We start from the raw sequence: 24,803 nt of genomic DNA, 5'->3' as shown, positions 1-24,803 counted from the left end.
TACATCGGCCCTTCACTTGGAGACACAGCTGCTGGAGAAAGCACCTTCCATGGGGCAGGTAAGCAGATAGAAGATGGAATAAAGGAAGAAAAGGCACTCTGCAACTCTTCAGGACACAGCTGGTGGCAGGCACTCCATTTTTTTTTTTTTTTCACAGCAGAGAAACAGTTTATTTGCAGAGGCTAAGCAGAGAGACAGGAGAGTTCTCTCAATTCTGCTTCCCTGAGAATTGGGGGACAGGAAATTTTTTTTTTTTTTACTTGAAGATGAAATTTTATTTATTTTATTGTTGGGGATTCATTGAGGGTACAAGAAACCAGGTTATACTGATTGCATTTGTTAGGTAAAGTCCCTTTTACAATCGTGCCTTGCCCCCAAAAGGTGTGGCACACACCAAGATCCCACCCCCTCCCTCCTTCCCTCTCTGCTCTTCCTTTCCCCACCCTCCCTCCTTCTCTGCTCTCCCCTTCCCCTACCCCCACCGTGTCACTGTCATTAATTGTCCTCATATCAAAATTGAGTACATAGGATTCATGCTTCTCCATTCTTGTGATGCTTTACTAAAAATAATGTCTTCCACTTCCATCCAGGTTAATACAAAGGATGTAAAAATCTCTATTTTTTAATGGCTGAATAGTATTCCATGGCATACATATACCACAGCTTGTTAATCCATTCCTGGGTTGGTGGGCATTTAGGCTGTTTCCACATTTTGCAAATTGTAAACTGAGCTGCAATAAACAGTCTAGTACAAGTGTCCTTATGATAAAAGGATTTTTTTCCTTCTGGGTAGATGCCCAGTAATGGGATTGCAGGATCAAATGGGAGGTCTAGACTGAGTTGTTTGAAGGTTCTCCATTCTTCCTTCCGAAAAGGTTGTATTCATTTGCAGTCCCACCAGCAATGTAAAATTGTTCCCTTCTCTCCACATCCATGCCAGCATCTGCAGTTTTGAGATTTTGTGATGTGGGCCATTCTTGCTGGGGTTAGATGGTATCTCAGGGTGGTAGGCACTCCATTTTTTTTTTTTTCTTTTTTGAGACAGAGTCTCAAGCTGTCGCCCTGGGTAGAATGCCGTGGCATCACAGCTCACAGCAATCTCTTAACTCCTGGGCTCAAGCGATTCTCCTGCCTCCACCTCCCAGGTAGCTGGGACTACAGGCGCCCGCTACAATGCCCGGCTATTTTTTGGTTGCAGCCATCATTGTTGTTTGGCAGGCCCAGGCAGGATTCAAACCTGCCAACTCAGGTGTATGTGGCTGGCGCCTTAGCCCCTTGAGCCACAGGCACCGAGCCAGCACTCCATTTTTTAACCATCATTTCCCTACCTCCCTCAAAGAAGCTGGAGGTGGGACCAGCCATCCCTTCTCAGCACCCCTCCCACCCTAGCCCTACTCTGGCCCTCCAGCATTCCTCTGGATGAGGCCAATGCCCCATCCAAGGTGGACCCATTAGAATGCTAAAGCTGAGGCTGCCACCCTCCCTCATCTCTGGAGGGTGCATTCAGGCTTAGAGCTTTTGACCAGGAACCAGAACAGACTTGCTCAGGTCACAGAGCTTGTAGGCAGCAGAGTCAAAAGTAAACCCAAGTATCTTAAGGCCAGGGTGATTTCCCCATACTGCTGTTTTGTGTAGAAGGTTTTTTTTAGGGTAGCGGAAGAGTCAGGGGTGATCTATCATCATTCCCAACATGGCTCCCTTAGGAAACTAAACAAACGTCTCACAACAGAGCTTTGGGCAATCACCCCATCCTCTAATAGGAATGACCCATACTCCACCAGTAATGGCGAAGAGAAGCATAACATTGTCCCTTTTTATTGTTCCTTCAGTTCTCCAGAAGAACCTGGTAATATTTGTTACCCTCGAGGAGGAGCAGTAGATAGCTCATAGAAGGAGTAACTTTTGTCCCATCTGAATTTTGAGTTATGTGTGCATATAGTTTATTCAAAATAAATATCCTCTTTAAAAAAAAAAAAAAACAACAAAAACTCTTTCCTGAAGCCCCAGAAAGTTAGAACTCTCAGGTCCTGGTCCTCCTCTACTGCCAGTGCAACATGGAGCAGCTATTGTAATCTTGCTAAGCTGTTTACTGCAAAGCAGAATGCTATGGCATCACACAGCTCACAGCACCCTCCAACTCCTGGCCTTAAGCGATTCTCTTGCCTCAGCCTCCCGAGTAGCTGGGACTACAGGCGCCCGCCACAACGGCTATTTTTTGGTTGCAGTTCAGCCAGGGCGGGTTTGAACCCGCCACCCTTGGTATATGGGGCCGGCGCATTACCGCCTTACCGACTGAGCCACAGGCACCGCCCCCTCCCTTTTTTTTTTCTTTGTCTTTCCTTCCTAGGAAGTGGCTGGGACACTAGTCTCCTTCTTTCGTAACTTTTGTCTGCAGTTGGCTTTCTTATGCAAATAAATGAAAGGAGCCATCGCAGTTTGCCCTCCTCAAATTCTCTTGCTATAAATCCAAGACTATATGGAAGCTGCTCCTACCAGAGGAGCAAGAAAAAATCAACTTAGGGACTGGGGGGGGGGGGTGTCTTATCTTTCATTTATCTGCATTGGGGGGAAAAGCCAGCTGGCCTTTGGGAAATGGCATTATGGGTCTCCAGCTGGCAGGTGGGGGAGCAGGAGGAGGCAGAGGGAGAGGGAGAATGTCAGCACTTCCAGGGACTGGGAAAGGGTGCTCTAGGGGTACACGATTGGAGTGCAGAGAGCTCAGCTACTTTACTAGGGACTCTACCCTAGGCACTTAAAGATCTCTGAGCCTTGGCTGTTCCTCTTCTTCTTCCATAAAAATGAAGCAGAAGGGCGGCACCTGTGGCTCAAAGGAGTAGGGTGCCGGCCCCATATACCAGAGATGGTGGGTTCAAACCTGGCCCCAGCCAAAAACTGCAAAAAAAAAAAAGGCAGAAAATACCTACATACCTATCTACATTGTTGGGATGATTAAATCAGATACTAACTAGGGTGGCGCTCCATGAATATTAATTTTTCCTTCCTCCCTTCCCAGGAAGAAGGAAGCCAAAGAAAAGTAGACACATTCACACAACTGCCTTGTAGAAAATGGACCCGCAGAGATTTAATTGATGTAGAAAACACAGGATTATCACTCGAGTTAGCTGTATCACATGAGCTATTCCCAAAGCACACAGAATGAGGCAAATAACGTAATGGGCTTTTTCTGTGTGGCAGGCTGATGCCTAAAAGGCATCTAACAGATAAAAGAGTCAATTAGATCTTAGGTTCTTATTGCATGACAAAGTAATGGGGGGGGGCAGCGAGAATTGGTTTCCTTGTGTTACAGAGGCAAGGGCAACCCCACAGCTTTTAAGACAAGAACAAATGGGGGCATTTTATTTAAACCATGAGCCATGTCAGAGAACATCTCCTGCAAACCCCCACCCCAGGAGCCCACCGATGGAAAGTGGGCTGTGGAAAGCTCGGCCAGAGTGGCAGCAGCGCCTACTGACATGAGACCCCTCACTGCCAGTACCAACGCTGGCCCAGCCCCTCGCCAGCCAGGCTCTGAGAATAGGCAGCAGTGGGGTCAGGCACAGGTTGAAAAGCAGGTGGAAACAAGGACTAATGAATACCAAAGGTGTTCTGGGAAGAGAAAACCCAGGTGAGGCCCGGAAGCCATCCCAGTCTTGTCCTATGGCTTTTTGGCTTCCTGGAGAAGTTGTACACTGGAGACCTGAGATTCGCTGGGATGGCTGAGGAGAAGCCCAGGGGAAGGAGGAGGGGCGCTCCTGAGGACAGCCCTTGGGGAAAACACAGTGCAGCAGAGGGACAGGCCCCAGCAACCTTCCGCAGGGCTCTGGGCCAATCCTGAGATAGTCAAATGGAAAGATGGAATGCTCAAGAAAAGGAAAAAATTTTTAAAAAATGAAACAAAAAGGAAAAAAATGAAAGGGCCTAATGTCTAAGGCTAAGGCCTTGGAGAGACAGGGGTGAGCCCCACAGATCTGGCCCCAGGGTATAAACACGCTGGGGGACTTGGTCCTGGTGAATCAAGAACCATATACACAACCTCCAAGGGAGCCCCAAGACGTGCCCCGCAGCGCCAAGGGACCAGCCCAGTCCCAGAGGTTCCCTGGGTCCTGAAGACAGCTTCTTCCCAAAGGTGTTTGCATCTCCGTGCTCCACAGCAGCCGTGGGCCGTCAGCATGCCACATCATGCAGGAGCTTGCAGCAGTCCCACATTTCAGCCCATGACCCATTACGTGGGCACAGAGTATGAGGCTGTTTCACCCACCCTGCAGTCCCTGTTGCCCCTCAAAGTCCTGAGTGGGGAGAGTGGCAAAGGGGACCAGAAAATGCTTTACCAGGCAGCTCCTCAGGCACTTGGTCTGGGTGGAGGAGAGGCCAGGCTGTCCCACGTCCCCATTCAGAGACTCAATAGTGAAACACCTTCAGCCTTCTCTTCTCATCCAGGCCCAGCTGCAGGAGGCTGGAAGTGGCTGTTGGCTTGGGCACCGAGGAGAAGAGATGTCTGGCCACGGGGTGAAGGAAAACTGCAATCAGCTGAGCACACCAGACAGGGGCCAACAGAAGGCCATAGGCTGAACGGACGGACGCTCCCTGGACCCCCCAGGGCACAAGGACAGGCCTTGCAGCCCACCTCACTGCTACAGTAGGAAGGGACCAGGATTCTGGAACCAGCTAAAAGGATACAACTTGGAGTCGTTCTTGAAATTTTCTAGCCACTTTCGGTTAGCCTCGATCATGCCCTGAAAGTTGGTGCTGCCCCCTTCGGGGATTTGGGAATGTGGGCGCTGCAGGAGGCGGAGCTGCTCACTGGGAAGGAGGAGAGTGTGGGGAGAGGAAGAATGGAGGCGGGGGCTGCCCGAGGAAGGACATGTGTACAAGACCAACCCGTCATCCTGCCTCCTACCAAGTCAAATCATCCTTTCACAGGCAAATCTGCCCCTCTGGAACAATTCCCAAAAGGGAAGGTGGTGATAGACCCTGCCCCACCTCCCAGGTTCATACTACAGACATCAGCCTCTGGGTTCCCACATCTGCCTGTTTCCAGCCAATCTCATCAGCAAATAGCTCCCCTCCAACAACTTGGGCGCAGCACCAGCTCCAGAGTTGGCTAAAGAGATGGTGGGGGGTTACTTATGGCTGGGGGCCTTAGCAAGAGTGAGGGATACATTTGGCAAGGAATAAGATGAATGGGAAATTAATAACAGGTTTAAATAATTGCCCGTCTGTCTCCCCAGTGGGGTGCCCCTCTGGCTCCAGATGTTGCTCAGCAGGACTTGGGGAAGAAAGGAGCCATAGGAAGCAAACAAGAGCTCAAGGACAAAGACAAAAGGCCAGACTCCAAGGCTGGAGAGGCCATAGGAAGGGGCAGGGGCTGATTTTGCCCCCGTGCCACAGGGCAGCTTCCTCATGGAGCTGGCAACATAAGCCAGGCCCTGCCCCCACTGGGACTTCCTTCTGGTTGTGGAGAGGCACCTCAGACCCAGGCAAGACATGGGTAGCTCTGTAGACTGGGAGTCTTCCTGACCTCTTGGGACAACAGGTCCAGAAGGTCTGCTCCCCTCACAGCAAGAAACTTGATTGTGAGGCTCTACTTGACCAAGCCCCAGGGAGGCTTACCTGGCAGATACGTAACCCAGCCTGTTCTCCAGGGGGGCAGGGCTGTTGTTCAGCAGTGGGATGCCTGCTGGAAGGGCAGGGGGAAAGGGCTCAGCACCTGGCAGAGGCACTGAGCCACTCTCCTCCTGAGCCTGCAGGATGCCTTCCTGCTCAGCTGCACCTCCTGCTTCCCCAGAGCAAACAATAAAAGCAAGAAAAGCCTCAATGGCTAGAGGTAAGACAGAGGATGGTCCTATTTATTTAATTTCTAAAACTTAATCTACTTTTCAAACTTGAGTTGAAGCAGAAAGAAGAGATTTATATTTTCCTCAAATGCCAGTGTGTTGTGGCTTTTCGCATTCCTTAGGGGCTATAAGACCAGGAGAAGCCACCTGGCCAGAAGCGAGGGGAAGCCACACACCAAGGGGTTACAAGCAGAATCCTGGAGTCACAGAGCCATGGGTCAAAACTCAAGTTTGCTACTCACTCCCTGGGTACCCGGAGCACATAATTTAACCTGAGTCTCAGTTTCCTCATCTGTAAAATGTGGATAAATAATTACTACCTCAGAAAATTACCAGGAAGACTTAATTAGAAATATACACCAAATGCCTGGGCCATAATGTACTGCACAAGATGGTAATTATTGATGACAACTATAATGACTTTTAGGTTCTGTTGAGTTCTAGAATCCATAAAAAAGGGCCCAATCAACCCAGGCTCCATCCTAAACCATCCTGACCCACAGAGCCTCTGGCTGCAGGACCACCAACAAGGTCTTTTTCATCAGGGACCCCCAGAGTCAATGGACCAATGACCATGCTAAAGTTGGGGAGCAAGGGACAAAGGGAGGAAAAAAGGAGGAATAGGAAAAAGAGGGCCAAAGAAAGAAAGAAGAGGAAGAGGATGGTGGGAAGGCTGAGCCCAGATCCAAACGCCAGCCCAGAGTGAGACTTACATGGAAAGTATTTGCGCCACTTCTCCAGCAGGAAGTCATCTACTGTTTGAGCCATGGAAGAGGAGAGCCTAGGGCCCAGCCCCGGGTCCCAGGCCCACTGCGTGGATGTGGGTGTCACAGGGGATGAGGCCGAGGCCCTGGCCAAGGAGGGGCAGTAGGTGGGAGTGGAGGTGCTCTTGAGGGCCCGGAGGGAGAAGTTTGCTGGCGTGGATGTGAAAAGCGGTGGTGGCTGAGCACTGAGGCTGCCCAGGAGGCCCAGGACGGTGTTCAGCTGGCTGCTGATCCGCTGCAGGGAGCTGCTCAGGTCATGGATCTTGTCGGGAAAGATGGGACTTGGGGACAAGCCTATTGAAAGGTAAGAGGTGGACGGTGAGGAAGAACTCAGGGTCAGGCCTGGAATGACCTCAGACCCAGCTGGCACTGCAGCCCCCTGGTGGCTGTCCTTCCCCGTTCCTCCAGACAACCAAGACAACAGCCTCTTGGCATATGGGGGTTTCAAGGGATAGCAGAACTTCTGTGTTCTAAAAGCTGGCCATGAGAAACAGGCTTCCAGGGCAAGGCCCTGGGAAATGGGCCCAGGACCCTGGAGAGAAGGCAGACAGGAGAGGGCCCTCTGCTCACATTCAGGCCAGCACAGCAGAGGGAGAACAGCCTCCCCCACGAAGGCCTTAGAAGACCAGAGACTAGCAGAGATAGCTCTCTCATGATAAAGTGCTCTGCAGCATTCAGAAGGCCCTCTGACCCTTTGGGCCCTGTGTGCCAGCAAACCAGGCATTAACTTTGGGCCCTTTGGGCCAGCAAACCAGGCATTAACTCCCTAGCATTAACTGAGTACCTTGTACAGACACCAGCTCAGAGACCTCCCCCTGCAAGGCTGAGGGAACAGCCTTCTGTTCCCCTATTCCTTCCTATCCTTGGAGACTACAGTCCTCACCCTGCATCTCACCCATCACCTGCCTGCTGCCATCACCACTCACTGCGAGGCGGAGAGGAAGAATCGGAACTTTCACTGCTTGTGCCATCCAAGTCACTGAGATCGAAGGTCACCTTCTTGGTGGGAGACTCTTTCAAAGTGTCCTCGCCTAAGTCCTGAGAGGTAAAGCAGTGATTATTACCACCCCTTCCAGTGTGCTGTCTACCTTGCCTCCTGCCTTCCCAGCAAGTGGCTAGAATGCTGAGCTGGGTTCTTTTGCATTTTTTGTCTTCACACTGGCTTTCTTACACAAAGCCATGAAACATAGCCATCTCTGTTTGCTCGCCTAGCAATTATGTTGCTATATATCTGAGACTGTCTGTAGGCTGCTGCCCTTTTGACATATGGGGACTGTGGACTCAGTGGGTAGGCTCTTCTGGGGCCCAGTCCCAGCAGGCACCATGGCAGGGGCTGGGGAGACCACACAGGCTGCCTCACAGCAGGCTGGGAATGGGGTGAGACTAAGAGAATCCAAGCATCTGAGCTATGGCCAACAGGGCCACCAGGACCATAGATACCCGCCCCACTCTCCCAGTAGACTCTCCCTGCTGGATCCAGCCACCTGATCCTCCCTCCTGCCACAGCTAAACCTCAGGTACCCAGCAGAAAATCCACAAGGTCACAGGCCAGGTTGGAAAACCTGTCATGTGCGTCCATTCCTGACACCCCAGTCAAACTTCTCTTTTGGTACACTGACAAAGTAAGGGCAGGGCTAGGCCCACTTCTCGGGACTCTTCAGTAAGAGGTTCCAGGTCAGCACAAATAGCCAAATCCACAGGTGGCTTCAACAAACTCAGAGCTGGAACCAGTCATTTCCAGCAGCCAGGAACCTAAAGCCCACTGCCCAGTCCGGGCCCTGAGGACCAGTTCCCGTGCCCAGGACCAAAGAACCCAACCCAACCCCAGAATCAGAAGAGGGAGGCAACGATCACACTGGGCTCCCTGGCCACAGGGCTGCACCTCTTCCCGCAGGGAGGACTCCAGCTGATTCAGCTTCTCCTCTTTCTTCTTCAGCAGGTTATGGCCTTTCCGCATAGCCAACTTCATCTCATCCAGGTGCCTGGTCTCCTGCAGCCAGGGAGAAAGGGGAGGAGAAGTGACTAACCACACAGATGTAGTCCCAACTCTGCCATTTGCTGGCTGGGTGATCTTGAACAAATTACTTAACTCTGGAAAAGAGAAATGTGACTTTTCACAAGGTTGTGAGAATTAAATGAGATAGTATATCACATGTGTAACACCATGCTAATACCTAATAAAGTTGCAAATTGTGACTGCTAACCAAATGGTGACTGTCATCACTGCTCCAATTATCACTATCATCCTCCTCCTCATCATCAGAATTCTAAGGGCACGGGAATGATGCAAGAGAGCCCCCAGGTCTGCCAGGACCCTCTACCAGTACAGAGATTTGTAACACCAACTTACAACAATAAAATCTCTGCCTTTCTGATGCAAATTAGGCTATCAGAGAAGCTACTCAGAGTCTTATGCTGAGTGTGTTTAAAGGATTTTCATGTATGAAAGAAGCACCTAGTCTGACAGAATGAAAAAGTTTTCATCTAAAAGTTTTAAAAGTTTTCTGAAATTTAAAGTTTTAAAATCTTAGTTGTTACTATTCTCCTAGAAAATGGGAATAATAATACTACCTTGCACGTTATAGAGTATATGGTTACTGTGAGGATCCAGTGGTTTGCTATTAGAGAAGTGCTATGCATTGCCATGTAACTGTAAGTAACCCCAAGGCCCAGGAGGTTACTCTCATTTTAACCAACTTAGGGAACCCCAAGCGTGAGCAGTGGGCTGGCTCCCTCAGTGCTCCCCCGGGACAAGGCTGGCAGCCTCTCCTCAAGCTCCTGACCTCCTCCAGGTTCCTGCGCACATCTCCCAAGGCCTTGGTGTCTGTTGAGTCTTCGGCCACATCCTGAGCACAGGCCAGCTCATGGCGCCAGTGCTGCTGCGCAGCTTTCAGAGCTGTCTGCCGCCTCCGCATAGAGCGTGTCTGCTGCAGCAGAAACTCCTTGGCATTACGGAGGGCTACCCCCTCAGCAGAGATGTAGTGCCGCACACTGTGGGAGGACAGGTCAGGACAGCAAAATTGGAGAAGGAAAACAGAAGACTCCAAGAACCCTGCTTTGTCACACAGCCAGTTCCCTAGCTAATGCCCACCCTGAGCACAGGTAGGAGCTGCCAGGCTGCAACTGGGCAGTGTGCTGAGATGCCACTGTTAAGTGCCTACAGTGTGCAGCATGCGGGACTAGCAGTGGCCCTACCCTGACAGGGTTGCACCAAGGCCCTCCACACGGATGACCAGGCACTCCGGCAGTCAACCAGAGGTCAGCAGATGCCAGAATGCTGTGTCAAAAGTTATAGCAGACAGTTTCTTTTCTTTTTTTTTTTTGTAGAAACAGAGCCTCACTTTGTTGCCCTGGGTAGAGTGCTGTGGCATCACACAGCTCACAGCAACCTCCAATTCCTTGGCTTAGGCAATTCTCTTGCCTCAGCCTCCCGAGTAGCTGGGACTATAGGCACCTGCCACAATGCCCAGCTATTTTTTTGTTACAGTTTGGCCGGGGCTGTGTTTGAACCTGCCAGCCTCAGTATATGGGGCCGGTGCCCTACCCACTGAGCCATAGGTGCTGCCCAAGCGGGCAGTTTCTTAACCTGCCAGAGAAGATTTCTCAGTTCCCTAAGGCCTCCCTGCTGAACCAAGCCCCATGGGTGATAACTGTCGCCTCACTTCAGCTCACCCCAGCTCTCTAATCAGGCACTCACTCACTCGCTCCTGCACAGTACCCCCAACCCAAAATAAGACAGGTCATTCGGGAACTCACCTGTCCAAGGACAAGTCCTCCTTGCTCTGAGAAAGAGTAGAGGACACCTCTTTGGCTTGGTTCTAGGGATACACAGTAGAAAAGACCCAGTGAGTACAGCAAAAGCAATTATCGTGCAGGCTCAAGAGACCCCAAAGGCCTGCCAGTGGCCTAGACAGGAAATGGCTCTGCCAGCTGCCAGGCAATATTCTGGCAATATTCTACGGGACCAGTGGAGACAGTGGGAGGTTGGGAATAAGAACCGGAGACCAGGTCCTACAGAGAGCAGAGCCACGATCCTTCCGGATGCCCACCCCTAGTTATGCACTCTCCTGATGAACCCCCAATACCCTGCCCCTGGTGCCGCACCCCTCTTGATGTCCTACCCAGTCTCTAGGTCCCAGCTCACCATCCCAAGAGATTTCCTCAGGTCCTCAATGTGGAGTTCCGGCTCAAAATGTGAGGAAACATTACTCTCCTCAACGGCCAGCTCTTTCAACAGGTCCTGCTTCCTCTGCGCTTCTGCCTCCAGGTTGCTGTGGAGAGAAAGCAGAGCAGGCAGTAGGTGTGAGGCAGGGTCTCATGATGAAGCAGCCCAGGCAGCGTCCTACTGGGACATCTCCATTGCCTTACTCCAGCCACAGTCCCAGAGGTGGGGCTGAGATGCAACAGTACAATCAAGGATCCCCTGCTCTTCCCACCCTCCTGACACCCCCTACTTCCTACAAAATGCAGCAGCCACAGGCTCTTCTGCCTGGCCCCCAACTCAGCAGCTCCAGCCCCTCTGCGTCTCCCTCTGAACTGGGCCATGATTAGACTGGCCCCACAACCAGCAGACATCAGAGGGCAGGGAGGAGGCAGGCAGGGCGGCTAAGTGCCCACCCCACCTGATGCGTTTCTGCAGTCTCTGACTCTGAGTCTGCAGCAGGTCCACTTGGGACTCCATCTCCAACTTGCGAGACCGAAGTTTGTCAAGAATTCTTCGGAGGTGCCGGTTTGACTCTAACAGGTGGGCATGCTCCTTCCTTGCCTCCTCCAGGTGCTGATGGGTGGCTGTGGCTTCCTGGGGGCAGAAGGAAAGATCGAAGCACCCAGAGACACAGTGGGGAGAAGGCAGGGAGCAGCAGCATGAGCAGGCAGGGAAGCCTGAGGAGGCCGGGCCGGGGGATGGGACTGAAGTCATCGTCTCTGAGGTCAGGAGGCCTGCAGGCTCCTGTCCCACCACAGCCCCAATTCCTCAAGGTTCCCAAGTGGAGGTCGACAGAGTGACGCTAATAGTGGAATATTAGCCAACAGAGCTTAGAACTCCAGGGCCCTGATCAGGCAAACAAAAATGGTGTTGGGAGGGCAGGTGTGGAAAGGAAGGGGATCTGGAGGAAAAGCAAACGGATGACAAGACCAAGAGCAGCAGACAAACCTCGTTCTCCAGAGCAACCTGCCGCTGCACATGGAGCAGCTGCTGCTTCTCCTTCCGGGCAGTCTCCTCCTGGGGGGAGACAGAGCATGCTGGCTGCCTACAGACCCAGGGCTGAGGGGCAAGGCCCGTCTTCTAGAGGAGCCGTCACTCTAAGGGCAAGGCCCTTGCAGATCCCTCACCTGAACATCCAGCTGAGCCAATCTGGCCTTGACATCTTTAGTTCTCATTTCCAATTCCATCTCTAAATCGTGGAACTTCCTTTCCTGCCCAGAAGAGCAGGTGGAGAGAAAGACATAAGTGTAGAAGAGTATAAGGCATCAGCTGAGAGGCAGGAGCAGGTTCCAGAACCCACAACCCCCCAGGCCACACCACGACCGCCACTCTGGGCTCAGACTTCCTCCCAGTGTGCCCTCGTAGCCTCCCAGGAAAGCACCACACCTTGTGTATTTCCAGCAGGGACAAGGAGAAGCAAAGGACTGATTCCAAAGCGTTACCAAGGCTGACCTCCCTTTCTAATCCCAAGCATGTCCCCTAGCCCAGAAAACAAAGGAGCAAAGATGCCCCAGCTTGGAGATGGCCAGTGAGAGACCCCCCAGTCTGGAAGCTGCTGGGCTCTATCCTGCTTCAGCCGTGGCATGTGCACCCAGCACCTTCCTGCCTTGCACAGAGACGTCATGGTGGGCTCTTCTCACCCCGACCCCTCACCTGCTCCCGGTGCCGGCGCCGCAAGTCCTCCAGATGCTTCTCCTGCTCCTGCTTCATGGTCTCCAACTCTCGCTCATGGGCCTTCCGGAGGCGCTCTAGCTCCGCAGTCAGGTGCCCCAGGAGGTCAGCCCGCTGCTTCCTCTCCTGAAGGGGGGTGAGCCCACCAGTGGGAAACTGCAATGGACCTTCCCACCACAAAAGTCATAGTTCCCCCACCCCCAGGTCAATAAGCTCAGGGACAGGCCGGGCACGGTGGCTCACACCTGTAATCCTAGCACTCTGGGAGGCTGAGGTGGGTACACTGCCTGAGCTCAGGAGTTTGAGACCAACTTGAGCAAGTGCAAGACCCCATCTTTAAAAAATAGCCGGGTACTGTGGCGGGCACCTGTAGCCCCAGCTACTCAGGAGGCTAAGACAGGAGAATCATTTGAGCTCAAGAGTTTGAGGTTGCTGTGAGCAGTGACACTATGGCACTCTACCAAGGATGACGAAATAAGACTCTTGTCTCAAAAAAAAAAAAAAAAAAAAAGCTCAAGGACATCACCAGCTCCCTAAGGCCAGCTCTTAGAGATGAGAGGCAAAGCTACAAGGCCAGCACTGTCCCATCCTCTGCAGCTGAAGCAGATGCCGGCCAGATGCCATGAGGATGCTCCCTGGCTCTCCCAGTGCTCCACCATGTATAACTCTTCCTCCTTAATGGAAGAGAGGTCACGGATAAACTGCCCCTATTCTCCAGCAAGGTCGAAATTAGTCAGGGATGGCATTCAGCTAAACATCACATAAGCACTATTTCTGCCTGGGAAAGATAATAGAAAGAGTCTGGAATACTGTTCCAGTTACACAAGACTCAGCCATGGGCTACAGTCAGTTACTCCTACCCACTGAACAAGCCAAGCCAGCTTGGGGCCACTCAAGTAATTGAACTTTTCCACCTTAAGGCCAAAGGCTAAAAATGGGCAAATATTACCAATATATTATCCGGCTCTTCCATGTCTATTATTTTTTTCTCACCAGTCTATTTCACAGTGTTCCAAAATTTTGATTAACCCTACTGGCATGGCACTGGAGGGATGACACTGAAGGCTCTGGAGTCAGACAGCCTGGGCTTGAATCCTAGCTCCTCTACTTACTAGCTGGGTGCTACCTGGGAAATTTACTTAAACTCTCTAAGTCACAGTGCTCTCATCTTTAAAATGGAGATAATAATTGTACGTACTTCCTACAGCTGCTGTTAAGAACAGACGGGTTAATATACAAGGTGGACATAAAGTTCATGTGCAATTAACTATGTTAAACCATTTTAAATTGCACACAAACTTTATGTCCACCCTGTATATAAAGAGCTTAGAGCAGTGCCAGGCACACAGTACGAGCTCAGTATATGTGGCCATCATTCCTGTTAGAAGACAGCACAGCCTGCCCAATAGACAGGACTTACCCCCATTAAGTAGAGGTTTAGTAAAAAGGCAAAAAACAACTTCATAATTGCAGGAGACGAGGGAGGAAAGCCTCCCACAAGCCCTGACCACATCAGCTGGGAAGGAAGAGAACGAATCAGAGAGAGAGAGAGAAAACGCACAAGGGACATGGCCAAGCTACCTCGGCTTCGTACTGCTCCCTGGCCTCCTCCACCACTTGCTGGTGCTCCCCCTTCATCTTGTCCAGCTTCCTCTCGTGCTCCCTTTCTATTTCTTGGCGCTTCTCTCGTAGGAGACTGCTGAGCTGCGGGGCAGATGGCAGGGATCCGGCATGAGGACTGACGGTGGACCAGCACTTGAGGCCTGATACACACCTCGCACCCAACACACACAATCACTACACTTATAGGCTCCACGGCATACATGTGGCCATACCACTAACACCCTTTCACATGCAAAGAGGGGCCTGGGGGTGCAGAAGTACCTGGCTTCAAGGGAACTAAGATGTAAAAGTAGAACCAGAGAAACTAACCCCAAACTGGAGGACACTCAGCCCAAGAGGGAGCCCGTGCGTGACAGGTGCATACAAAAACTGGGGGCACAGCCAGTGTTCAGCACTCACCTCTTGCTCATACTCAATCACTTGGTGAACCTTCTGGAAAGCTCTCTGCTCTACCCGCCCAAGGCTCTCCTGCAGATGGGCCTCCTCTTTATACTGAACTTCCTCTATCTTTTTCTGGAGGCTGGAGACCACCTGAGGAAGCCCCAGCACATAGGAAATGTAACCCTCAGAGAGACCGCAGATCTGCTGCTGGGGGACACATTCCTAGGACCCAGCACCCATCCCCAGGGAACTGGAGGAAAAGGGAGGCTTGCTCCCGAGATGGGGCTGAGCCCCTTTGCTGACCAGCCATGAAAGGGGTCCTGGGGCTCATACTCAGGGCCAGGACACCCAGACTCTGCCCTCTTGGCCAGCCACATCTCACCTCCTGGTGCTTGGTCTCCAGTGAGGAGCAAAGCTGCTCCAGCTCAGCACTGTGCTCCTTCTCTAGCCTTGCCACCACCTGGGGAGGAGCAAAGGGCCTGTGAAGGAAGCAGGCTGGGAATGGCTGGCCTGGTACTGACCACCCCCAAGGGCACATCTTTGTTCCTCAGAAAAAAACTCAATCCCTAAACTCTCAACTGGTGAATGAACAGGAACACGCATGCTGGGACAGGGGGGCATTTCAGTCTCAGCTCACCGCTCCCATCCCCCTTCCTCTGGGCTAAGCCTGGGGTCTACAGATGGCGCTCATGATATGAATAAGATCAGAGCTAGGGAGGGCGCAATCTCTCTGAGCACCTGCAGGACAATGAAGTTCCCTCAATCCTGCTGCAGTTTTTCCCTGTGTAATAGCTAAAGCACCGCTCCTCACCAAAAGAGAAAGGATGCCCTGACCATTATGGCAGTGTCTATCCTGGAGGGAGACAGAGCAATGACAAAAGAGAAAACCCCTCTACGTTGCTAGCCTCTCACTCTAAGGCAGGAGAGAAAAGGGGGAAGAAGGTGAAGTCAGTGCAGCTGCCCCTCAGAGACAGGGACAGGATACCCTTGTCTCAAGACCTCTGGTCTGGCTAACGTTCTTCCCACCGTGAGGCCTTCTCAAATCCACAGGACACTTCCCTCCAGTCTCTGATGACCCCTCCACCACTGACAACACCCAGCTGGCAGTCCCCATCTGGCCCAATTCTGGAGGGACTCTGGATACCTGACATGTCCACCCTGCCATAGAGACCAGAGCCAGTACCTGCCCTGAGCAGAGTCAGGTCCACTTGCAGTGATGAGCTCAGAAGGTCAGCTCATCGTACCCCAGGCCTGTGTGTGCATGACGTCCACTCTCTGCCTGGCTCCCTGGCCTGCATACCACCTGAGCCCTGCCCCTGCTCTATCTCTGCACTCAGTTCCTCCCCAGGTAGCCCAGCAACACATCAGAGGCTGAAGTCCCTGCTTGACTTCCTCACTTCTTTCCTTTCCCTTTCCAGCTGCTCCTGCAGCTGCCGCAGAGCCTTCTCCTTCCTGGCATTCAGGGCAATCTGCTCACTCTTCTCCGATGCCTCCATCTCCTCCTTGAGCTGCACCAGCATTTGCCTGTTTTTCTGTTCCAAGCTAGCCCTCTCAGCCGTCCGCTGAGACTCTAATTCTTCTCTCAGCCTCTGCAGGGAAGCCTCCTGCTCGGCCCTGGGCAGACAGAACGGAATGGGGATGGCCTTGTGCACTCTGGGGTCACCTCCACAGGCCTGGGCAACCCACAGTACATACTCACCTGATTCGGTCCGCGTCTGTTTCTGCACTGGCCTGGACCTGGGCTTGGAGCCGGGATAGCCTCTGGCTTTCCTCCTCTCTCATCCGGGCCTCCTCCTCCTGGGTGGCTTTCTGCAGCTGCTCCTTCAGGGAACTTAAGTGGAAAGGAAAGGCAAGTTTGTTGAGAGGGATGGCAAAGGTCTTTCCTACTGTATTCATAATCCCTGGCTCTCAGCCTGCAATAACCCTGGAGTCTGCCTATAAAGTGTCCTAAATCTTAAAGACAAGTCTAACCTCAGCCTCCGCATCCAGGCTGCCTCCCTAAATACCGTCCAGGGTACCAGGGGGCCATGAACCCCCCTTGCCACAGGAAGCAGACTTTAGGCTGTAGGGTCTGAGTACAATATTTCTTCTAAAGCGCACTTGGCCAACACATTCCCTGTAGCACAGCATTTGCTCCAGGTCAGACACAGTCACCCACCTGACTCTGGTTGCACATTCTTTCCCTCCCCACCCTATAGACTCCTTTCTAGGCGCATCAGATGAGTCACCATCTCTAAATCCCACCACACTCTCTTTGCCTCTTGCCTTTGTCCATGCTAGTTCCTCTGCCAAGAATTCTTTTTTATCTGACAAACCCATATTCATCATTCGACACCCAGCTCCCTCCTCTCTGGGAAGTCTTTCTAACCCCCCGGCTCCCCAACACATTCATCAATTCATCTTTCTGTTCCCAGCACACTTTGTATGTGGACCTTTCTTATCTCATGCCTCTCTGTGCTGTGCATCGTAATTGATCTTTTGTATCTGTTTTCCCTATTTATAGGCCGACCGTTTTGTCCAAAGCAGACATCCCTCTGCTCACACAAATGGATACTCTTTTCAGGGTATCTTCACACAGCCCTACATGACCTAGGGATGTGAGCTGTGCACTCAGGGAAGTCAAGTCTAAGAAAAACGTGATTTGGAAGACTCTTTCAAAAGTTTCTGTAGAGAATTTCAAAGCCAAAGGATTTAGGATGGTTTCCTATTTCAAGTTATTAACACCACTGCTCTCTTCTACTACGATAGAAAACTGGAGTTAAGGCTGAGCACAGGGGCTTACACTTGGAATCCCAGCACTCTGGGAGGCCAAGGTGGGAGGATCCCTGGAGCTCAGGAGTTTAAGATCAGCCTGAGGAAGAGCAAGACCCCGTTTCTACTAAAAATAGAAAAAAAATAGCCAGGCTTTGTAGCCGGTGCCTATAGGTGGTGTAGCCGGTGTCCCAACTACTTGGGTGGCTAAGGCAAGAAGACTGCTTGAGCCTGGGAGTTTGAGGTTGATGTGATCTAGACTGACTCCACAGCACTCTAGCCTGGGTGACAGAGTGAGAATCTGTCTGAAAAAAGAAAAAGTACCTCCTGCTACTTTGGGTGGGTGCCAGGGTGGTACTTGGGTGGTACTTCCTTCTAGATTTCCCAGAAACCCTTTCTCCTTATCCCATGGCTAAATTTTACACACAGTAACACAGAATGTTAAAACTGATGGGGACTTCAGAAGTTAAGTCCAATATCTTCATTTTGCAGCTAAGAAACTAAAGGGCTACCTACCTTCTCATCCAAGAACCTTTTTACAAGATCAGCTGTGGCTTCTAGAAATTTCTGCCATGTGTAAATTTCTCAGCACAGAAAAGGAAGGTTGACCCCTCAAAAAGGCATGGGCATAAACAGAAATAGGGTTCTCTTGATGAACTACTTTGAAGAGAACCAGACAAGGCACTACCCACAGAGAAATCACTTAGGTGAGATTGTCTGAAACTGCATGGATTTGACCTGAAAACAACAATGAGCACTATCTGACCCACCACGTTCCAGGCCCGATCACATGCTTTCGGCATGCTAGTGCTCACTACAATCTCAGAGGGCTCTCTGAAGGCTCCTCTGGAGGCAGAGGGCTTCGGGGAGAAATGCAAAGCACAGTAAGCTAAGCCTAGGGTGGCCAGGAAGAGGGGAAGAGCCTGGGCAGGGAGACACCACTGGCACGTCCCTCAGCTGTTGCATCCTAAGGTGAGCCGCTGACTCATGTCTAGTTTGGATGGGCCCTTGACCCAGTTTTCAGCTGCCTGGAAGAGGAAAATGCTGTGGGGAAGTCTGTTCTTTGGGATGCTTCTTGGCAGAGGACCCAGAGGTATAATATAAAGACAGGGCCTGGGTCAGCAGATCCTGTGCTGGGATAATGAGAGAGCCTGCCCCCAGCTCTCCTGGTACTTGGGTGCTGCTTTTCTGCTTTATTTTCTCTAAATTAAGCATAAATGCTTTATACACTTTGCTATGTATAATCTAAAAATAATAACTCTCTCTACCACCCTTGGATGTTCTAAGAGGACAAGATTTAGCCTTTACTTAAATTGCCAAGTAAATGAAATACATTAACACCTTTTTGTAGTATCTTTCCCATACTGGGACTGTGACAGATTGCTCATTACCATCTCTATATCCATTCTCCTTTTTTTCCTACTAACAGAACCCTGATTTTTTTCCATCAGGTAAAAAGGCCAGCTATAAAAACTTAACATTTCCCAGTCTCTTTTACAACTGGGATAACCAATGAGATATGGCAGAAATTCTTGGGTAAAGTTTCCAGGAGTGTCTTAGTAGAGCCATGGGCATCCCAGTGGTCTCCCGGATGGGAGGAGGGTGTCACTCACGCCTCGCATCCCTACGAGGCCCAGGGAGTATGCCCAGGGGGAGGGCAGGACCTGAGCGCCTTCTCTTTCTGCTGGTGAAGCCAGAGCATCTCCTCTTCCTCTTCCCGCTGCAGTTTCTCCAGCAGCTGCTGCATCTTTTCTTGCTTGGATTCCAACAGCCGCCTCTCCTCTTGCTCAAGTTCTTGGGCCACAGCCTCTTCCATGGCCTTTAGTGTAGCCTCTGAGAGCTGCTTTGGGGGAGCCACAGGCTCTATGGATTGCCTACCACAGGTGAGGAACAGCATATTACTATAGCTTTAATATCCTTTGGCATTAAGGGTGGATACAGAACACCACATATGGAATCCTAAAGAAGGGCCCACATCAGGAGACATATTTGTAGATCAGTTCATCCAAGGGCAAGCTATAAGATATAGTCATCATTTGTTCTATAGGACAAGCCCCACTGTGGCTGTCTAAGGCCCCAAGAGCCTAGGGAAAAGAGTGGTCTATAGTAGACTTTCAGTAGATCTGGCAGGTTGCGGCCCAAGATCAAAACCTAAAGCTGGCAAGAGCTGGCAGCAGCAGGGAGAGAGAGAAGCCCTGTCCCTTATGGATACTTCCACAGAATGGTTCGGGGTCCTATTACTGTCTCCCCACAAGGACTCTGCCTGCTACTTGAGGCTCATGCCAGTAATTTTGAAACAGTCCCTAGAGACTGCTCTCTGCTTCCCAAACTGAGCAGAGCCTGCAGGAGAAACAGCCACCTGTCTCCTAGCCCTGAGACCTATAGCAATCAATGGAGGTCCAGGAATAGGAAACTCTGCTCTCACATTACCAGCAAAGCCAGGAGGAAATGCTTCCCTAACCTAAAAAATGTAGCAAGAGTAAACAGGAGTGCCATGTTCCCCTATCTGCCCACCAGGGCGTGTTTTCATCTGCTTAGAGTTAAGTCAGTGTTTGAAAAGGAGCAAAAGAAATTCAGAGCACAGGTGGGTGTTAAGGAATAACCGTATTGATTAAAACAATGTCTGTAAAGTAATAAGGACTATTATTTTCATTGTTTTCTGGTTCGTGAAGGAAATACCTAAAGAGAAACCCTAAGAACACTCTGAGCAAGGAAAAGCATAAGCAGGATAAAGCATCTGCCTCCCCAAGTGATTTTCCTAAAGGTCAGTGTGTCTGCATTTCCAAGTTCCTCCATCGCATGTTGGAACCTGGTCTCACCACAGCCATTGCCCATTGTAGGCCTCGTTGCTCAGTTGGCCTCAGTGAGAAAGTATGGGCATGACCCAAATCAGAGAGTTTGGGTGAGTCAAACAGGGGAGCCAGCCCTTCCAGCCAGGGACTAAGAACCCCTTTCCCCGCAGCTCGAGCACACAGCAGATGAAAGGCAGTGGGAACATCAAATTAGAGCAGCGGAAGAAAACAAGGACTTGAGGCCCTTGAGACGAGAGAGGGAAGAAAACAGAAGAGGCTACTGACAATTCTAAGCAACCGTAAAGACCTTTTCTTTCCCCTTTCCTAAAATAATAACTCAGACCAGAAAGTCTTGAGCTACACCTTCAATCCTTTTCTGCTCCCACCTCCATCTCTTCCCTCCTTCCAAATCCTGTCAGTCCCGACACATTCCAACTGCTGCAGATGTGAGAGATGGGGCTGCCGTGTCCTCTGAGAACGCTGCCCTCAGAAAGAGCCTCCCCCGCAGCTCTCTGCCTCATCAACCCTCCAGCTCATTTCCAACCTTGGCTGAAAACATCTTTTTTCCCTGAGACAGTACCTTTTAATGTCTCTCTCTCCTGCAGGGTGTGGAGCTACGTGGAGCCCTAGGGACAGATGCTGTGGAAAGCTGGGGCATCAGACCATGTGGTGGCATGTGCCCAGGCAACACGCACCAGTGAGCTCGCTTGCACACCTGGCGCACAGGCAAGCAGGGCTGTTTTCCAGTGGGTCTCTTCTCCCTCACCCAGCTTTAAAGATCTAGTATCCTAAACTTCTAGCTTAGGTCCAAGACAATAAACAATGTCTTAAGAGATCTATGATAATCAGGAAGTTGAGGACTCCAGAGGAAGAGGCAGCTCTGATTTCTAGGCCAACTCCTCAGGTATCACCGTGTCTTAACAGCAGGTGACAAAGGGGAGGCTCTGTAGGAGCACCATCATTTCAGGCTGGCCACCAAGTCCCTCAGACACATGTGAAGGAAAGCAGGGAGGAAGGGGAGGACGGGAGGACAGACTGAGAGCACCCTAGGAACATTCTAAAAGGCTACTACCACTAAAGCTGGACCAGAATCAAAGAGATCTGGTGGCTTTGATTCATTTGCCCTCTTCTCTGCAGGTCTCCATAAAAGATGCTGTGATGACAAAGAGGAGGATATTCATGCTGTCAAGCCCCGCCTGGTGGCCACAAAGCGCGCCTTGTGAGTGGCGCGTGCTGCCTCCCCGCCTCACCCGCTCCCTCTGACCTGCCTCTGCCCCTGACCCTGCCATTCCACTTGATGTCTTTGAAAGCTGACAGACCCAGAACTACTCCCACAAAACCCAGAAAACCAATCTATTCCTAATGTAGCTATAAAGATTAATATCAAGGAAGTTATGAGCCTGAAAAGACCCAGGAAAGGAACAAAAGTCATTTCCTTAAGGAAACTGAAACTGTGTGACCAAGTAAAGTGTCTCTGAGATACCAGTAGGGACAGACTCACTGGGATGGGGGGAGAAACACAAAGTAAGGGGACTAATCAGCCGAGGCAGCTGGGTAAGAGCTGGGGGCCCAGGCTGCCTCCCAGAAGTCCGGGAAAAACACCTCTCTGACCTCTGCCCAGCTCTTGCTGTCTCTGAACCACATTTGTCTCCTGTCCTCATAGAAAGCACCCTAAACTGGCTCTCCACAGCCACCAAGGAACCTTGGGAAAGCTGTATCATTCCTCGGGGTCACAGCTTTCATCATAGAATCTATCACTATCTGAAAAAAGTGGTCGCCCATTCCCCACATCACTTCTGCAATGTTACGGTGATGACATGAGATCTAGGCTCACGTGTCCTGCCAGCTCTCAGTGACATTCCCCATGAGTTATCAGCATATGAACCTGTCTCTGCACAACTGTCAGCCCTACATCCTTTGTACCTGCTCAGTTCACAGAGGGAAAAATGTACAAATCCGAGCACCTGCCTTTTTCCAAGCAGAGAAAAGTAACAGCGGCCGCAGACTGAAAGTCGGAAGTCTAGAACTCTAGTGACTAGAGGCTAGTCCTAATTCTGCAACTGACTAACAACGTGACCTTGAGCAAATCTCTTCACCTCTCTGAGCCTCAGTTTCCTCAGCTGGAAAAAGGGTAAGAGGAGAAAGGGTGAGAAGGGGAAGAGAAAAGGAAAATGATTTCTAAACGTCAGAAATGCTCAGCATAAAAAAAATAAATAAATGCTCGGCATAATAACATAGGCGAATCACAAAAGTATATTGACCTTTGAACCCACAAACAAAAGGCATATCCTGTATAATTTAATTTATATGAAAGTGGAGAACCAGAAAAATGAATCTACAGGACAAAAACCAGAGCAGTGGAGACCTGGGGTGGGTGGAGAGAGGTATGAGGAAACTTGCTCAAGGGATAGAAACAGTCTATGTCTGAGCTGAGTGACAGTTACATGGTGTGCGCAGATGCAAACATTCGTGGAATTATATACTTCAGATTTGTGTCCTTCAGTATAAATACTCCATCAAAAAAATTTTAAGAGAAAAACAGGGCTTGGTAGAGGAGGTAACAGGACTTAACAGGTTTCTGCTAATGAGACAGGAGGTACCTCCTGGTCCACCCCTGTACCCCAAGTCCTGACCAGGAGCCCTGGGGACCTAAGCTAACCCCACGTGAAGACTAGCGACAGCTATGTGGGGCTCCTAGGCTGCATATGGGGCACCAAGGATATGCTCCATCTTCCCTGCACTCGACCTCCAGCAGCATCCCCACCCCACTCCCAAGAATGAATGGGCACATTTGTAATCTACACACAGTGGAGGACAGGGACAGACACATAAAACTGGCCCTTACACCTCTGGAGAGACCGGTGGGGTAGGACTGACCGCCACCTTCTCCTTGAGCTCCTCTGCCTCTTCCTGCCGAGGGCCCAGCTCCTCGGCCTGGGAGTGCTGCTCCTTGCCCCTCTCATGGGTGGCAGACAGGCTTGGGGCCAGCTCCCTTGATGGCAATAAGGAAGCAACTGTGTTAAAGCCAGTAGGAAGGAGGCACCCATTTGGGGTCAAAGAGTTATGACAGGGACAAGAGAAAATAGCCCCAAGAAAGTTTCCCTCCCTCGGGTCTCAAACTTCCTCCCAGTTGCTCCCCAAGTTGTCTGTGTTAAAGACCAGAGACTACTGCCCCATGTGGGAACCAGGACGGCACAGCAGCCAAGGAGAAGCTCTGCATGCACCTGTTGTTTGGTATGTGCCCTTGCTCGGGTCCCCAGTAACTCATTCCAACCTGATGAGTTCTAAGAATGGCATCTCTCTTTTGCTAGGGGGACAAAGAACTAGTCAATGTACACTGGGTTCTGGACCAGGCTAAGATGCAAACCCAGGTGGCCTCAGGATAACCTGGGGCTCTGCACCTTCCTCTCCCTGGGCCTAGCACACAACAGAACTCCAGCTGAGTTTGCAGAATGACTGGAAGTGGGATGACTACTGAAGGGAGGGTGCTGGTGGGGAGGGAACCAGGAGAAATGGCTCCCATGGCAGGATCAGAACAGCCGGGGTGACAGCAGTCTCTGCCCTAGTTCATGACAGGGAAAAAGCTGGGATAAAAGAGATAGCTTCTTGTTCCATAGTCTTAAGTTCTCCTAATCAGATGGTACACCCCAATCTCAGGTGTAGACTGAGGAATAGGAAGCAGCAGGCTTCACTTCCCAGCTCCCGTGAGACACTAAAGCAGACCCTCTGCTGCTGATGCTACTTAGGCTACAAACCTGCCCTAGCCCCTCTACCGCCCACCTCCCTAGGCCCATCCACTGCCTCTACTCTCAGCACCAACACATGCACACAACACACAGAGGAGCCGCCCCCTCCAAGGGGTGCTTTTCCTCATCCTTACCTCTGAAGGGAAACCAGTGGGCTGGGGCTGGCTACAGAGTCCTCCCCAGGTTCCTCGGCCTCCTTCCATTCAGGCTGCCGCTGAGGGGACTGCAAGGGCCCCTCTTCAGTAGACTGGCTATGAAGGGGACTCTGGAGCTGTTCCCCATGCAGAAGTGGAGGAGATAACCTGGTCGGGCCAGCCAGAGTAGATGAATCAGAGCCCTCAATTTGGAAAGCAGAAAGGGAACTGGGGAGTGCAGATGTGGACTGAGATCAATCCCTCCTCCCAGGCTAGGTCCTAGCGCCTGCCCCTACACCAGTGGACAGCACAGGAGACAAAGGCCGATTTGCAGGAAGGAGCAACTCTCTCCTGAGCTCTCCTTCTGCCTGAGTTAGAGTCGGACTCTCCAGGTGTGCACTGTATTTGCTTGGTCCAGGCGAGAGGTGGACACAGTCCAGGTATACTCATTCCTAAAGTTCACCATGACCAGGGCAAAGGAGGGATGGAGAACTGAGTGGACTCATTCCTAAAGTTCACCATGACCAGGGCAAAGGAGGGATGGAGAACTGAGTGGACTCATTCCTAAAGTTCACCATGATCTGGGCAGAGGAGGGATGGAGAACTGAGTGGACTCATTCCTAAAGTTCACCATGATCTGGGCAGAGGAGGGATGGAGAACTGAGTGGACTCATTCCCAAAGTTCACCATGATCTGGGCAGAGGAGGGATGGAGAACTGAGTGGACTCATTCCTAAAGTTCACCATGACCAGGGCAAAGGAGGGATGGAGAACTGAGTGGACTCATTCCTAAAGTTCACCATGATCTGGGCAGAGGAGGGATGGAGAACTGAGTGGACTCATTCCTAAAGTTCACCATGACCAGGGCAAAGGAGGGATGGAGAACTGAGTGGACTCATTCCTA

General features: G+C 51.1%; 1 protein-coding gene across 3 annotated transcripts in view; it reads right to left on the bottom strand.

The window, feature by feature from the left end:
* Window positions 1-4,358: 4,358 nt before the first annotated feature.
* Window positions 4,359-24,803, bottom strand: part of CEP164 (centrosomal protein 164) — a 70,441-nt gene continuing 49,996 nt past the window's right edge. The window contains exons 12-32 of one of the 3 annotated variants that reach the window (XM_053594777.1): window positions 23,901-24,068; window positions 22,866-23,012; window positions 18,893-19,102; window positions 16,177-16,308; window positions 15,875-16,091; window positions 14,860-14,937; window positions 14,496-14,627; window positions 14,055-14,177; window positions 12,456-12,599; window positions 11,930-12,013; window positions 11,751-11,819; window positions 11,221-11,396; window positions 10,743-10,869; window positions 10,355-10,416; window positions 9,382-9,589; window positions 8,481-8,588; window positions 7,525-7,636; window positions 6,548-6,892; window positions 5,611-5,677; window positions 4,678-4,800; window positions 4,359-4,495 (exon numbers count right to left, since the gene is read on the bottom strand). In XM_053594777.1, coding sequence (XP_053450752.1) covers window positions 4,399-4,495; window positions 4,678-4,800; window positions 5,611-5,677; window positions 6,548-6,892; window positions 7,525-7,636; window positions 8,481-8,588; window positions 9,382-9,589; window positions 10,355-10,416; window positions 10,743-10,869; window positions 11,221-11,396; window positions 11,751-11,819; window positions 11,930-12,013; window positions 12,456-12,599; window positions 14,055-14,177; window positions 14,496-14,627; window positions 14,860-14,937; window positions 15,875-16,091; window positions 16,177-16,308; window positions 18,893-19,102; window positions 22,866-23,012; window positions 23,901-24,068 — 2,929 coding nt within the window. In that variant the 3' untranslated portion in view covers window positions 4,359-4,398. The remainder of the gene's footprint in view (window positions 4,496-4,677; window positions 4,801-5,610; window positions 5,678-6,547; window positions 6,893-7,524; window positions 7,637-8,480; window positions 8,589-9,381; window positions 9,590-10,354; window positions 10,417-10,742; window positions 10,870-11,220; window positions 11,397-11,750; window positions 11,820-11,929; window positions 12,014-12,455; window positions 12,600-14,054; window positions 14,178-14,495; window positions 14,628-14,859; window positions 14,938-15,874; window positions 16,092-16,176; window positions 16,309-18,892; window positions 19,103-22,865; window positions 23,013-23,900; window positions 24,069-24,803) is intronic. The other 2 variants (XM_053594778.1, XM_053594779.1) reach the window with 2 other exon arrangements.

The sequence above is a fragment of the Nycticebus coucang genome, chromosome 6 (genome assembly GCF_027406575.1).
Source record: "Nycticebus coucang isolate mNycCou1 chromosome 6, mNycCou1.pri, whole genome shotgun sequence".
NCBI lineage: Eukaryota > Metazoa > Chordata > Mammalia > Primates > Lorisidae > Nycticebus > Nycticebus coucang.
The sequence above is the reverse complement of the archived record's forward strand: the minus strand, read 5'-3'. Positions and strand labels throughout refer to the sequence as shown.